This window comes from Cetorhinus maximus, chromosome 15, assembly GCF_964194155.1.
Source record: "Cetorhinus maximus chromosome 15, sCetMax3.hap1.1, whole genome shotgun sequence".
Classification (NCBI taxonomy): domain Eukaryota; kingdom Metazoa; phylum Chordata; class Chondrichthyes; order Lamniformes; family Cetorhinidae; genus Cetorhinus; species Cetorhinus maximus.
Genome location: NC_135893.1, coordinates 35,323,945 through 35,339,689, shown reverse-complemented (window position 1 = coordinate 35,339,689; position 15,745 = coordinate 35,323,945). Strand labels below are relative to the sequence as shown.

Sequence of the window (15,745 nt, the reverse complement as noted above, 5' to 3'; positions counted from 1 at the left end):
CTGCTCCGCCATTCAATCATGGCTGATAAGTTTCTCAACCCCATTCTCCTGCCTTCTCCCCGTAACCTTTGATCCCCTTACCAATCAAGAACCTATCTATCTCGGTCTTAAATACACTCTCTTTCTGTATATATATATATATATATATGAACAACACCTGCAAATTCTTCTCCAAGCCACACACCATCCTGACTTGGAATGATATCGCTGTTCTTTCACTGTCGCTGGGTAAAAATCCTGGAACTCCCTTCCTAACAGCACTGTGAGTGTACCGACACAACATGGATTGCAGCAGTTCAAGAAGGCAGCTCACCACCACCTTCTCAAGGGCAATTAAAAAAAAAAAAATGCTGGCCTGTCCAGCGACACACATATGCCATGAAAGAATAAAAAAAATTAGGATGGTGTGTGGCTTGGAGGGGAACTTGCAGGTGGTGGCGCTCTCAAGCACTTGCTGCTCTTGCCCTTCTAGATGGTAGAGGTTGAAGGAGCCATGGTGAGTTGCTGCAGCGCATCTGTAGATGGTACACGCTGCTGCCACTGTGCGTCAGTGGTGGAGGGAGTGAATGTTTAAGGTAGTGGATGGGGCTCCAATCAAGCCGGCTTCTTTGCCCTGAATGGCGTCGAGCTTCTTGAATGTTGTTGGAGCTGCACTCATCCAGGCAAGTGTTGAATATTTCATCACACCCCTGACTTGTGCCTTGTAGATGGTGGTCAGGCTTTGGGGCGGCAGGAGGTGAGTTACTCGCTGAAATATTTCCAGCCTCTAACCTGCTCTTGTAGCCACAGTATTTATATGGCACTTGGGTTTGGAAGGTGCTGTCGGAGGAGCCTTGGTGAATTGAAATTTGCAGTACTCTCTTTAAATGGATGCATATAAGGATAACACAATATATTTTTTATGGTACAATTTAAAAAAATATTTAAAATGCTGATATTATAGAGTAACTTTGTCTTGTCATATTTTCTGTTTAAATTGCTCTTAGTTAATGCCAACTCTTTGATGAATGATTCACCGTTTTATATTTTTTACTATAAATGAATAAGTATATAATAATGTTGTAATGTCCCTAAGTGATTTCAAGCAATGCAGACAGAAAAATGGTGAATTGCAGTAGAATTTTGTTTCTAAATAAAAATCTGCCCCTTTGAAATTTGTTCGTAATTTTCTGGGGAGTTATGGAATGGAAAATGTTCATGCAGTGCTCCTTTGTACCAGCAGATGGTGGCAGAGAATTTTACATGGCATGTTGTGACCAGTTTGAACCCATTACAGTGTCATTCTTCCAAGTACATGCTGAAAATCTTTAAAAAAAGAGTTTGCAATGTAAATGAAGAAGCCAAAATAATAGTTAAACACCAATGAGGCCCAGAACATAGAGGACCGGTTTCTTCAATATAAACAGGCTGGAACCTCTGAATGCTATTAGGATTCCTGTGCGCTTAACATTTTTACCACAAAAGAACCTCTTAGCTCACTCTTCTCTTGGTGAAATTGAATTCAGTGCTGCAATTTAGAAACAAGGAACAATAGCCTACACATAACCCTCAGGTTTATAATTTACATTTGGAAATATATAAATGAGTTTTGAATTATCACTGCTTATGAACCAGGCAACGTTTTTTATTTAACAAAATACTGCCACAATTTTAATTCTGTGTTTCTCATGTTGATATGGTTTAGTTCTGGTAGCCCAGAAGATTGGGAAAATTTTAGAAACCAGCAAGGATGAGTGAAAAAGTAGTAAAAAGGGAGAAATTGGAGTATGAGAGAAAACTAGCAAGAAATATAAAAACAGACGGGAAAGGCTTCTACAAGCATATAAAAAGGAAGAGAGTAGCTAAAGTAAGAGTGGTCCCTTAGAGGGGGAGACTGGGGAATTAATAATGGGAAACAAGGAAATATCACAGACCTTGAACAAATATTTTGTATCCACCATCACAGTTCAACACAGAAAGGATCCCAAGAATAGTAGAAAAACAAGAGGCAATAGGGAGGGAGGAACTTAAAGCAATCACGATCACTAGAGAATAAGTACTAGGAAAACTAATTGGAGTAAAGGCTGACTTGTCCTTGGGCCTGATGGCCTGAATCCTATGGTCTTAAAAGACGTGGCTGCAGAGGGTAGTTGGTTGTAATCTTCCAAAATTCCCTAGATTCTGGAAAGGTCTCAGTAGATTAGAAAATCGCAAAAGTAACACCACTATTCAAGAAAATGTGGAACTATAGGTCAGTTAGTCTAGCATCGTCAGTGGGAAAATGCTAGAATCCATTGTTAAGGAGGTAGTAGCAGCACACTTAGAAAATCATACTACAACCAAGCAGAGTCGACATGGTTTGTGCAAGGGAAATCGTGTTTGATAAATTTATTAGAGTTCTTTGAGGATGTAATAGGTAGGGTGAATAAAGGGGAACCAGTAAATGGAGTGTACTTTTATTTCCAAAAAGGCATTTGATAAGCTGCTACATGAAAGGTTACTGCACAAGATAAGAGCTCGTGGTATTGGGGTGTTATTATTAGCATGGATAGAGGGTTGGCTAACTAACAGGAACCAGAGAGTTGGGATTAATGGGTCATTTTTGGGTTGGCAAACTGTATTTAGTGGGGTCCTGGGTTCCCAACTATTTATGATCTATATTAATGACTTGGATTAAGGGGCAGATTGTATTGCAGCCAAATTTGCTGATAAGACAAAGATAGATAGGAAAGCAAGATGTGAGGAGGCCACAAAGAGACTGTGAAGGGATATCGAAAGTTTAAGTGAGTGGGCAAAAAAATTGCAAATGGAATATAATGTGGGTAAATGTGAGATTATCCACTTTGGTAGGAAAAACAGAAAAGCAGAGTATCATTTAAATGGAAAGAGACTGCAGAATGTGGCAATACAGAAGGATCTGGGTGACCTTATATAGGAATCACAAAAAGTCAGAATGGAGGATCAGCAAGAAATTAGGAAGGCAAATGGAATGTTGGCCTTTATTGCAAATGGGATGAGAGTATAGAAGTAGGAAATTCTTACTGTAGCTGTACAGGGCATTGGTGGGACTGCACCCAGAATGCTGTGTATAGTTTTAGTCTGCTGACTTAAGGAGTGACATACTTGCAATGGAAGCAGTTCAGAGAAGGTTCACAAGGCAATTTCCTGGGATCAAGTTGTCTTATGAGGAAAGGATGAGCAGCTTGGGCCTACACTTATTGAAATTTAGAAGAATGAGTGGTGATCTTATTGAAACACATAAGATTCTGAGGGGATTCGACAGGGAAATTGCAGAGAGGCTATTTCCTCTCGTGGAGGAATCTAGAACTCGGGAACACAGTATTAAAAATAAGTGGTCTCCCACTGAAGATGGAAATGAGGAGGAATTTCTCCTCAGGGTTGTTAGACTTTGGAATTCTCTTCCACAGAGAGCAGCGGAGGCTGATTTAGACAGATTTTTGGTTGACAAGGAAGTTGTGGGTTATGGGGTATGAGCAGAAAAGTGGAGTTAAGGCCACAGTCAGATCAGTCATGATTTTTTTGGACGGTGGAACAGGCCTGATGGGCTGAATGGATTTCTCCTGCTTCTATTATGATCTTATTTTCAGGCTGCATTTAGTTTTTGGTAGTATGCCAGAAAAGTACACTGGGTGAAACTTTGAAAGAGTGTTCAGGAGTCAAAAGATCTGATAGAGAGGAAGGGAAAATGACCTTTATCCTGGGAGACCTTATCCTGCATCAGCCAAGTGTGCTCCTGTTGTGTTGACTGAAGGAAGTCAGTCTCCCTCAGTTGGGAATGTGTGTTTGTATACATGTTCATTTCTGATTGCATCAAATGAAACTTTGGAAAGTTGTCACTTGACAAGTCTGGAATTAGCATTGAGATAGGTTAAAATAAGTCAGCCAAGACTGAAGGAGCGCTTTTGCAAGTTTATCTTCAGAACACCTCCTGTTGTCTGTTTTTTTTATCCTTCTTGGTTTGGATATTGTACTGTTCTGAATATTTACAATTTGTCCCGTACACCAAACACTCTCCAAAGCTCACCCAGGATTGTTGCCTTCTAACAATGGGTCAAGCTTACAGCTATCTCAGCAAGAGAATTTCAAGGAAATTGGACTTAAAAAAGCAACAGAGACAAATGCAGCATGAACTTGGATTGTGGAAACCTAATGGCTTCAGTGCTGTCACAGCAACCGATGCTGACCGGTGCTTAATTCACAATTAACACAACACTTCATGAGAAATATTGGTAGAAACTCCATTTCCTCTATCTTCCCAAGGTCAGATTTCCATTGGATAGATGAAGTTTGCAGATCCTATGCTTCCAAATGAGCAAATCTGCAGCACAACCAGAGCCAGCATCAGTGCATTCTATCTTCAATGTAGGCATTCCTTGAAGAGAAGTGGCAGTCAATTAAACACTAAGATAAAAGCAAAAAACTGCGGATGCTGGAAATCCAAAACAAAAATAAAAATACCTGGAAAAACTCAGCAGGTCTGGCAGCATCTGCGGAGAGGAACACAGTTAACGTTTCGAGTCCGTATGACTCTTCAACAGAACTAAGTAAAAATAGAAGAGAGGTGAAATGTAAGCTGGTTTAAGGGGGGGTGGGACAAGTAGAGCTGGATAGAGGGCCAGTGATAGGTGGAGATAGCCAAAAGATGTCATAGACAAAGGGACAAAGAGGTGATGAAGGTGGTGATATTATCTAAGGAATGTACTAATTAAGGGTAGAAAGCAGGACAAGCAAGGTACAGATAGCCCTAGTGGGGATGGGGTGGGGTGAAGGAGTTGAAAAAGGCTAAAAGGTAGAGATAAAACAATAGATGGAAATACATTTAAAAATAATGGAAATAGGTGGGAAAAGAAAAATCTGTATAAATTATTGGAAAAAAAGGGGGGGATCGGAAAGGGGGTGGGGATGGAGGAGAGAGTTCATGATCTAAAATTGTTGAACTCAATATTCAGTCCGGAAGGCTGTAAAGTGCCTAGTCGGAAGATGAGGTGCTGTTCCTCCAGTTTGCGTTGAGCTTCACTGGAACAATGCAGCAGGCCAAGGATGGGCATGTGGGTATGAGAGCAGGGTGGAGTGTTGAAATGGCAAGCGACAGGGAGGTCTGGGTAATGCTTGTGCACACTGGATTATAAGTTTATTATTAATTTATTATTTTTAAAGCGCAACAGAATAACATAATAAATAAAAGTAATGTCGCTGGTAAACATGTACAGATACCTGCACTCTGTTGCTGTGGCTGAAGTGATGTTCTTCCACTGCTCCTTCAATCATAGCAGCAAATGAAAGCTGTGCATACCCATAAAGCTTAATCAAAATGTCAGGGGAAGCCCACAGAGCATTTTCGTCAACCTTGCAAATATGTTGGGTGAATATTGCAGGAATTTTATTAAGTCCATGGTACAGCTGTCAAACAGCTGAGTGTGTGCTCTCATCCATAAAGTTGGTTTTCAATCATAAGTAGCACAGGAAAGCATTAAAATACTTGCCTTAAACAAGCAAGAATTTCGTGAACCAAATTTAAGTATCAATGTCATTCAGTGCTGACGTTTAAACAGCATGTTTAAATAAATATGCCAATCTGAGATCTGAATTATCTTGAGTTTGTCAAAATTTGGCAGATTTGGGTCCTAATTCTGTTTCTCTTTTACTGAGAGAATAGTGAACCGATTGCCTCTCTCCCTCTATTAGTGCAGTTAAATTGGCCACTTGGAGTTGTGCAAGACCTGCCCAGATTTGTTTAGCTGCCAATTTGTTGCTTGCTTGTTTGATAGATTGATTTTTACCTCTGTGGACACGAGACTTTCCTACGCTTCCCCAACCCTTCTGTGAAGAGATGTAACCAAAGGCAATGTCCGTCTGTTGATGCAGAAATTTAATAAGGATATTTAATTCCTACAGTGAATGAAATGATACTGGAACATTTGTTTGATGAATTTGTAACTTGTTTAACAAGCAAGGCAGGTGATTCGATTCTCTCATAGGAATTAATTATTGATAACCAGGTTTATAGATTAGAGAGCACACTTGGAATTGTTATCCCATTATACTTGAGCAAATATCTCTCTAGTTTTCACTCAATTGATTTTACCAAAATTCTCTGCAGATTTCTACTGACTCTGTGGATAAGCTTTTGGTGCACTCGTTTATAGGTTTGTTTAATATAAATCATTTATTAGTTTTGATAAGTTTTTATTTTAAAATTAACGTCTGCAGATCAAGTGACATTTATCAAGATTTGGACTGTTCTGGAAAGGAACCCTTTCAGAGGCTGAAATAGGGGTGAACCTTGAAGGATGGGATTATTGCTGGGTGGTAGGGATCTGTGCTGGGCCCACTTTTGTTTATCCTGATGGGTTGATTGTCTTTCTGTCTTGTAATTTCTACTAAACTGTGCAATGTAGATGGTTAGCTGCTTGAATCTGGAGTTGTGTTGCTGAGTATTTTTACTAGTTTTGATATCAATTTAAACTCGCTGAGCTGGGAATGAGTTCTTTCTAAATGGGATTGATGGAATGTGGGTGTCACTGGCAAGGCCAGCAGTTGTTGCCCATCCCTAATTGCCTTTGAACTGAGTAGCCTGCTCGGCCATTCAAAGACAATTAAGAGTCAACCACGTTGCTGTAGATCTGGAGTCATACAGACCGGGACTGGGTGAGGATGGCAGATTTCCTTCCCTAAAGGACGTTGGTGAACCAGATGGGGTTTTGCATCAATCCGGGTAGTTTTATGGTCATCATTATTCAGACTATCTTTTTATTACAAATTTATTTAATTAACTGTATTTAGTTTCCTCAGCTGCTGTGGTGAGATTTGAACTCATGTCCCTGGATCATTAGTTCAAGATTACTGGTCCAGTACCATAAACACCATGCAACCATTGCCTTTAAATTTTGACATGAATTTTAACAGTATTAATATATCTGATTGCAATTATCTTCATCCCTCTTTTCTGCTGCAGAGTTTGTTGGAGGGAGTGGCAAATGTCAAGTGTCAGCTACGACTCACCCTTTTCGATGCCACGTATTCCCATTTCTTTGGTAGAACCTGGAAGAGTCCCCCACAGCCCATAAAATATGCCCATGGCCAGCCAGTCAAAGTGTTCTTCAACCAGGTAAGAAAATATTCAATGAACATCATTCTCTGGGCTTTATTCACTTTGTGGTATGGTTGACATTGTATTCGCTTTGAATAACTGAAGGTAGGTTGAAGGTGTATTTCCGCCACAGCTAAGCTTGTGTGTTGTCCAAACTCAGCCAAGCTAGATCACACATTGGAGATTATTTCCAAAAAGAATTTTTTTCGGTGCATCAAGGTAAGGATATCAGTTTGAAGAATGGAATGCTTTTCAAGCCACATATGACTCTCTGAGGCAGAGTACAGTTCCCTCTACTCTGGCCCACCCATCTACCTTAACTTAGAATCTCAGGAGAAAAATTCTCATATGTTCCCCCTCCTGCAGGTATCTTTGTGAAGTGCTGGCTGTTAAGGCTGTTCTAACTGCCGAAGCGTGTGAAATGCTTGAAGAATAATAAGCAGCTTGAGCCGCAGTGCTCATGCATGAAAAGGGGATGTTCTACTTGGATACAAAAATCACGTTAATCTTATGCGCTGAAACTGTATTAAAAATAGGGGACACCAAAACGGTAGGGACTCAGAAGTGGTTTTGTTGAAAAGGGCTACAGTGAATGGTCAAGGGATTTAGTTCACAAATTCTTGATGAGCCTGTGGCTTGTAATATAAAGACACCTGTCTCCTGAGTACTGTTTATGCTGTGTTTTATATTCATTGTGATAAATCAATATTATTGCCCAGACTACTCTCTGTCTCCTGGGCCCATGCACCTGCCACTTCAGCGAAAGGACAAGGGTTATCCAATATGGCCCTCCTTGTGTTGATCTGATGGTCTTTAGCATGCTCCTGGATTTAGATATTTCATACCAGTAATTTTTATCTAGGGTAGTTCTTTGTGTAGCTTACATTCACCTTCCAGAAGATCAATTTCATTTACCTCCTAGTTGTTCCACCAATTCCCCTCCAGTGACCCCCAACATTAAGTACACTTGGATGATGCACGCACACTTGAGTGCCAAGCCCAGATCCTGCTCAATGTGGGGGCCATAATGGCAATTGATCAGTGAGCAATTGATTGTCATGGGAAAGTCACATACTCAACTTTGTAAATTAGTTTATACTTTTGAAGGGTCTTTGACCAGAATGGCTGGCCCCAAAACATGGAGGCAAAGATGCCACACTGAAATTCCTCATTCCTTCCCTGGCAGGTACCTCATCAATACTGAAAATGATATGGGCCTCTACTCACTTTCTGCGCATGCCCCAAAATCTGGTATATCAGTTGGGTTCAGGATTGTTGAAAGAGCTATTTACACTGCCAACAGTTCTTGTCTCCCTTTCACTGCTGGTTTTCGCACCACTAGGTACCCCTGCAGCAGTGCCGAATTTTAAATCAGGTTCCCAGTTGCACTGTGGAAGCTGCAACTGAATATGTTAATTGAGTGCCCTGCCTCTATAAAGGCAGGACACTCTGATGCCCCAATACCCATTGGGGTAAAAAGACGTCAGGTGCATGGGCATGCTAGAGTCATGTTGTGCATAGTTTAACACCAGCCTCCCTGCCCACTCCATCCTGGCCATCAAGGCTTCAGAGTTGGCACAAATAGGAGATTTCATCCCGTTAGTTCAGTTTGGATTACAAATCAAGTCCCAGAGATGAAAAAAATACTGGTGCTGCCCTGTGTTGTAAATGGGCCTGCTTTTTGTCAGATGTTTCTTGACAATGTTCCTGTGATTTGCCTTGGCATGTTTTACACTATATAAATGCAAGTAGTTGTTGTTGTTGACTAGCTGTGTTGCACGTTGACGGCGGATGGCCAAAAGTGGAATAAGTGCCACTTGTCACGCTATTCTTTTTAAGTTCAGTATTCACTCTTTATCTCATCATTTCTCCAAAAATTCTGTAGATCGTCACTATATTCAACACTTCTCAATGGCTTTCACTGTCATCACATCCTGAGAAGAACTCCTGCAACTTAATTTAAAATAATATTCTGGATTTACCCTTTTGATTCCCCTATCTTCAATAGTCTACAGGATCTCACCTCTCTGTAGCCAGAAATGGCATTTGGCCTTTAAAGCAATGGTTATGAAAATGTCACTAACATGTCTATACCGTTATAATAGGTCAGTTTAGCATGGCAAGGGGTCAGATTCAAGCTTGATCAGTGGTAAGAATATTTAGGACTATTTGCAAAGGCAGTCAGGATTACTTGAGATACTTGTGCCATTAAAGCAGCACTGTGGAAATGGGAACCGATGATGCATAATCTATGTTTTCACTTACTCTTTGGTTAACAACAATTGGTTTTTTGACCTTTAGTTTAACCAAATGTGAAGAATGAGACAGAAGAGCTTGTATATTATTCCAAAAGGTTGCTCAATTCATTAATTAAATTTGCTGAAACAATTTATTTTTGTTTCCTGTGTTGTCAGAGCCAGACTGCTCAGCAGCCTGTGGGATAATTGCAACATTTCCTTTACACGTAATCCTTCGCTGAGAATTTTCTGTATGTAAATTTTTATAGTGCAGTTTTCTTTTTAAGTTCAGTTTTCGCTCTTTATCTCGGCGTTTCTCAAAAAAATCTGTAGACCGTCACTATATTTGACTCTCCTCAGTGCCTTTCATTGTTATCACATCCTGAGAAGAACTCCTGCAATTTAATTTAAAGTAATATTCTGGATTTACCCTTTTAATTCCCTTATCTTCAATAATCTACAGGATCTCACCCCTTTGATGCTTCCTTTTCAGGCTGAAAAGCTCATGTTTCTCTAGTCTTTCCCCAAAACTGACCCCTTTGACACTGGTGATGAGCTCCACGATCACTTTCTGCACTGCCTCTAGCACTTGAATGTCTCTCTCTTGTTTTTCAGTGACCAGAACTTGGTGCAGTTTCCAGGTGTGCTCTGACTGGAGCCCTGTCCAGTTTGATCACAACTTCCTCTGAATTATTTTCCATTGTTCCTGCTATGCAATTCAAGACTTTTTGGCTTTGTTGGTTGTTGCTCTGCATTGGTTGAAGATGTTGAGCATCAAATTTAATATGACCCCTAGGTGTCTTTCAACTTCAACTCCAAAAACTTCACCATCAAACATGGAGCTTGCCTGTTATATATTTTTCCTTCCTATGTGTGGACTTTATACTTGTTTGCATTAAATTTTACCTACCATTATTCTCACTGTTTACATATTTTGACTAACTAGATCTGTAATTTCTGAGCTGATTCCTCCAATTTGGTATCACCTGCCTTTAGTACTTGTGCAACTATGCTGAATATTAGTATTTTTGTGAGGTAATGAATAAGAGGGAGATTTGAAAATAAAACAAATGATTTGGGAGGCGTGCAGTGGGGAGGTAGTTTCCCTGTATTTGCAAGAATGCTGCCTGGGCCTTTTGTGCATGATAGAAAATAGCTTCATTGTAGCCACTTTTGTCAATTAGTGTGAAATTGTACAAACAAACGACTTGGGACTTTGATATGAAACATGCAAAAGCAAAGTAATGCGGATGCTGAAAATCTGAAATAAAACCAGAAAATGCTGGAAACACTCAGCAGGCCAGGCAAATCTTTTGGGAGAGAAACAGAGATGATTATTCATGTTGATGACCTTTCTCTTTAACTCTCTTTCTGTTCCCATAGATGCTGCCTGTCCTGCTGATGTGAAACATAGTTATGGCCAGATATTTGAAGCCTAAAGTCATCATTTAATTACCTAGCTGCTTAGTGAAAGAAGAGAGCTATAGCAGAAACATGGCACTACAAGGCAAACTGTGGCTATCCATATGGCATGTGCAGGCAAAGGATCACTAAATCAAATATCCTCACTAAAAATTGACTGACTAATTCCCAGTGTGCATGTAGGAGGTTGCTAAGGGTAAGCTAGGAGCAGATGTGTGCCTTCACTAACGTTCCAGGAAAGAAGTCCAAAAAAACCCAATCCTACACTAGCTGGAGGAATACAGGACTGGGTAACTCTCTATGGCATACAGCTTAGTTGGAAGCTCAGCTCACTGCAGGAGAGGGATACACCTGTGCCCCAGCGTTACGGCTACTTCATGTTGGAACAGGGGATTTAAGAACAATTGTCCATACGCAGTCATCTTTGCAATCAATTAGTAGCCATGGAAAAATAAATTTTTCATTAATAGCCTGCATTAATTGTAAAGTGTTCTTTGAGGAGCAATTGGGTCTTAATAGAAATTACACCACTGGCATCCCAGGGTAAGTGCCAGCTACCTGTGTTGTCTGGGCCTTGTAGGATGGAGCACGCATTTCACAGTGCTCAAAATCATCTTGATGAGCCATTACTTCTAATTGCTCTCTGGAGCCCTGTAGTTCGATATATATTACCCAAACACAATGCATTAGTAAAGTAATAGGTGACTGCCTTTTTGTTTTATCAGAAAGAAAGAACTTGCATTTATATCTTGCCTGTTGCGACCTTAGTCCCAAATAGCCTCATAGCCAGCAAAGTGCTTTTGAAGATAATCACTGATGTGTAACAGAAAATATAAAGTAGACAACAGCAAGAGACTATCTTAATTTGGGATGCACATGCATCAAAATAACAAGAAACCGTTGGGGATACATCCAGCCCTCCTATATCAATACAGATAGACTGTCGGAATTTAAGACAGGCCAGCTGCATCATTTTAGGAAATTGCTGTCGCTATTTAAGAAACACCAAATGCATCATTATAAGAGCGGGCTCCCTGGATTTAGTCTGTATGAGGGACATCTGAACTCAGAACAAGCTCTACATGGCATTCAATATATCGCAAGGTTGGTTGGAATTTGAAAGTAGAACGGTGAGGCTGTCTGAAGTTTAGGAGCCTCATGCAAAGATTCTAAATTTGGGCAACTTTTCTGTGGCAAATTTGTAGCTTTTCCATGTAAACATTGGTTGTTATGTGGGATCTAAAAATGTACCCTATAAAACTGTTCATACCCTAAAAGGAGACAATGGCATAGTGGTAATATCACTAGACTAGTAATTCAGAGACCTAGTTAATGCTCAGGGAACAAGGGCTCAAATCCCACCATGAGAATTAATAAATCTGGAATTGAAAGCTCGTTTTAGTAATGGTGACCATAAAACTATCATTGATTGTCGTAAAAACCCATCTAGTCCACTAATGTCCCTTCCTTTAGGGAAGGACATCTGTCATCCACCTGGTCTGGCTTACATGTGACTCCAGAACTGCCCTTTGAAATGGCAAACCTTCAGTTCAAGGGCAATTAGGGATGGGCAGCAAATGCTGGCCTTGCCAGTGACACCCACATCCCATGAAAGAATAAATATTTTTAAAAAAATCATTCCGGACAATCACCATCGGTTGATATGCCCTAGAGACGAAGGAAGTGTAACTCTAATTACCTGCCCCCTTTCCCATAGCCAAAATGGGACATATCTGAGCAACTAATTTCTTTATTTAAAAACAAAAAGCTAAAAGCTACTGCGGATGCTGGAAATCCAAAACAAAATAAAAACAGAATTACCTGGAAAAACTCAGCAAGTCTGGCAGCATCGGCGGAGAAGAAATCAGTCAACGTTTCGAGCCCTCATGGCCCTTCAGCAGAACTGAAGCATAGTTTCAACAAGGGAGAAATATAAATTGGTTTAAGGTGGGTGGGGGGGAAGAGACACATTGAGGGTGTGGTGTGAGCAGATAATCAAAAGATGTCAGAGACAAAAGGGTCAAAGAGGTGTTGAAGGTGGTGGTCTTTGTCTGAGAAAAGTGCTAATTAAGAATGCAAGACAGGATATTCAAAGTACAGCTCTAGTGGGGGTGGGGTGGAAAGACTAAAGGTTTTAGTTTTAGATTTAAAAATAATGGAAATAGGTGGGGAAAGAAGAATCTATATAAATTATTGAAAAAAAAGGCGGGTGGGGGGGGAAAAGAAACGGGGTGGGGATGGGGGGAGGGGGGTTTAAGATCTAAAGTTGTTGAATTCAATATTCAGCCCAGAAGGCTGTAAAGTGCCTAGTCGGAAGATGAGGTGCTGTTCCTCCAGTTTGCGTTGGGCTTCACTGGAACAATGCAGCAAGCCAAGGACAGACATGTGGGCAAGAGAACAGGGTGGAGTGTTAAAATGGCAAGCGACAGGGAGGTTTGGGTCTTTCTTGCGGACAGACCGCAGGTGTTCCGCAAAACGGTCGCCCAGTTTGCGTTTGGTCTCTCCAATGTAGAGGAGACCGCATTGGGAGCAACGAATGCAGTAGACTAAGTTAGGGGAAATGCAAGTGAAATGCTGCTTCACTTGAAAGGAGTGTTTGGGCCCTTGGACGGTGAGGAGAGAGGAAGTGAAGGGGCAGGTGTTGCATCTTCTGCGTGGGCATGGGGAGGTGCCATAAGTGGGGGTTGAGGAGTAGGGGGTGATGGAGGAGTGGACCAGGGTGTCCCGGAGGGAACGTCCTCCAACATTTCCGCCAACTCCAGCATGATGCCACCACCAAACACATCTTCCCTTCACCCCCCTTGACGGCATTCCGTAGGGATCGTTCCCTCCGGGACACCCTGGTCCACTCCTCCATCACCCCCTACTCCTCAACCCCCACTTATGGCACCTCCCCATGCCCACGCAGAAGATGCAACACCTGCCCCTTCACTTCCTCTCTCCTCACCGTCCAAGGGCCCAAACACTCCTTTCAAGTGAAGCAGCATTTCACTTGCATTTCCCCTAACTTAGTCTACTGCATTCGTTGCTCCCAATGCGGTCTCCTCTACATTGGAGAGACCAAACGCAAACTGGGCGACCGTTTTGCGGAACACCTGCGGTCTGTCTGCAAGAAAGACCCAAACCTCCCTGTCGCTTGCCATTTTAACACTCCACCCTGTTCTCTTGCCCACATGTCTGTCCTTGGCTTGCTGCATTGTTCCAGTGAAGCCCAACGCAAACTGGAGGAACAGCACCTCATCTTCCGACTAGGCACTTTACAGCCTTCTGGGCTGAATATTGAATTCAACAACTTTAGATCTTAAACCCCCCTCCCCCCATCCCCACCCCGTTTCTTTTCCCCCCCCACCCGCCTTTTTTTTCAATAATTTATATAGATTCTTCTTTCCCCACCTATTTCCATTATTTTTAAATCTAAAACTAAAACCTTTAGTCTTTCCACCCCACCCCCACTAGAGCTGTACTTTGAATATCCTGTCTTGCATTCTTAATTAGCACTTTTCTCAGACAAAGACCACCACCTTCAACACCTCTTTGACCCTTTTGTCTCTGACATCTTTTGATTATCTGCTCACACCACACCCTCAATGTGTCTCTTCCCCCCCACCCACCTTAACCAATTTATATTTCTCCCTTGTTGAAACTATGCTTCAGTTCTGCTGAAGGGCCATGAGGGCTCGAAACGTTGACTGATTTCTTCTCCGCCGATGCTGCCAGACTTGCTGAGTTTTTCCAGGTAATTCTGTTTTTATTTCTTTATTTCCCCTCTTTTAAATTGCTGGTTTGCATTTTAAAATTTTCTTGGGATTTGGATAACATGTGGCTGGAAAGATCATAATTATTGGCCACCCCCAGTAAGTTGCCCAAAGAAGATAGTGGTGGGCCTTTTCCTTGACTCATACCAGTCCTTGTGATGGTGCTGCTACCACAATGATGTCAGATAGAGAACTCCAGGTTACTGACCCTGTGACAATGAAGGAACGGGGACATATATCTAAGTCAGTGCTGTGTGTGACTTGGAGAAGAACCTGGAGGCGATAATGGTCCTCGAGCATTGCTGCTTTTCCCTTCTTATGCTAGACATTGCAGGGGAGTGAGGTGTGTTAAGTCATCTTGGTGAGCTGCTGCAGTGGAACTTAGATTGTTTGATGCACTGGACTGAGCAGTGTGACTCTTCAGAAATATTGAATCCTATCAGATCTAGCTTGAATCTCACTTATTTTACATTGAAATCTCTTTAGGGAGATAATGGGATAGAGGACATACCCCTCTCATCGCAGAATTTACTTCATTAAGTTGTGACCACTACATCTCATGACACTTTCACTTAGTCATCAGAAGTCACTTTTTTAGCCATTCTGTGCTCTCTGTTTGGTCAGGTACGTCACAAATTACTGCATTGTAAACATATTACATTTACAAATCCTTGAATAAAATTCAAGATATCATCGATAAATTCAATCTGACATTATGCTGCAATGCACAGAAATCAGGTATTTTTTCAAAATCTGCAAACTTGGAGACACCCAAGGTAGAATATCCCCAGCCAGATGAGGGCGGGATTTGGTGTATGCGTGTTGAAAAGTCTCTGAAGTTGTCATCGGATTGAGATCCTAATGTCATCCCATCCTCTTCCAACTTTCCCTGTGGTGGAATGAGAGTCCAGCAGTGAACCCTGGTACGTCTGCGGGAAAGCAATTAAGGTGATTAAAAAGGCAGTTAAGATCCTTTTTAACCACAAAACAATTCTTTCTCAACAGGTACAGCATAGATTCCACACTGTAACTGCAACTTACCAGGGTCACGAAGGCACAGCAGGAAGAGCTTCTTCAGTGAAACTGACAAGCTGTGAAGGCTTTGGTCAGTTACACTGAGGAGCTCCAGCCATGGCTGTTGAGAGGCTGCCGTTCAAAGCACTTCTTTTTCTCAGATAGTGCTTTTCCTGCATGACAGGTAATTGCTAACTTCTTGGAAGGAACTTTAGCCTGTCTAGCAC

The 15,745-nt window shown here is 41.5% G+C and overlaps 1 protein-coding gene across 7 annotated transcripts in view; it reads left to right on the top strand.

Moving 5' to 3' along the window:
* nphp4 (nephronophthisis 4) overlaps positions 1-15,745 on the top strand; it is a 504,277-nt gene that overhangs the window by 34,330 nt on the left and 454,202 nt on the right. For all 7 annotated transcript variants that reach the window (XR_013578910.1, XM_078558224.1, XM_078558219.1 and 4 more), the window contains exon 2: positions 6,956-7,108. Coding sequence is in view for 6 of the 7 variants with exons in the window: in XM_078558224.1 (XP_078414350.1) it covers positions 6,956-7,108 (153 nt within the window). In the remaining variant the exon portion in view is untranslated. The remainder of the gene's footprint in view (positions 1-6,955; positions 7,109-15,745) is intronic.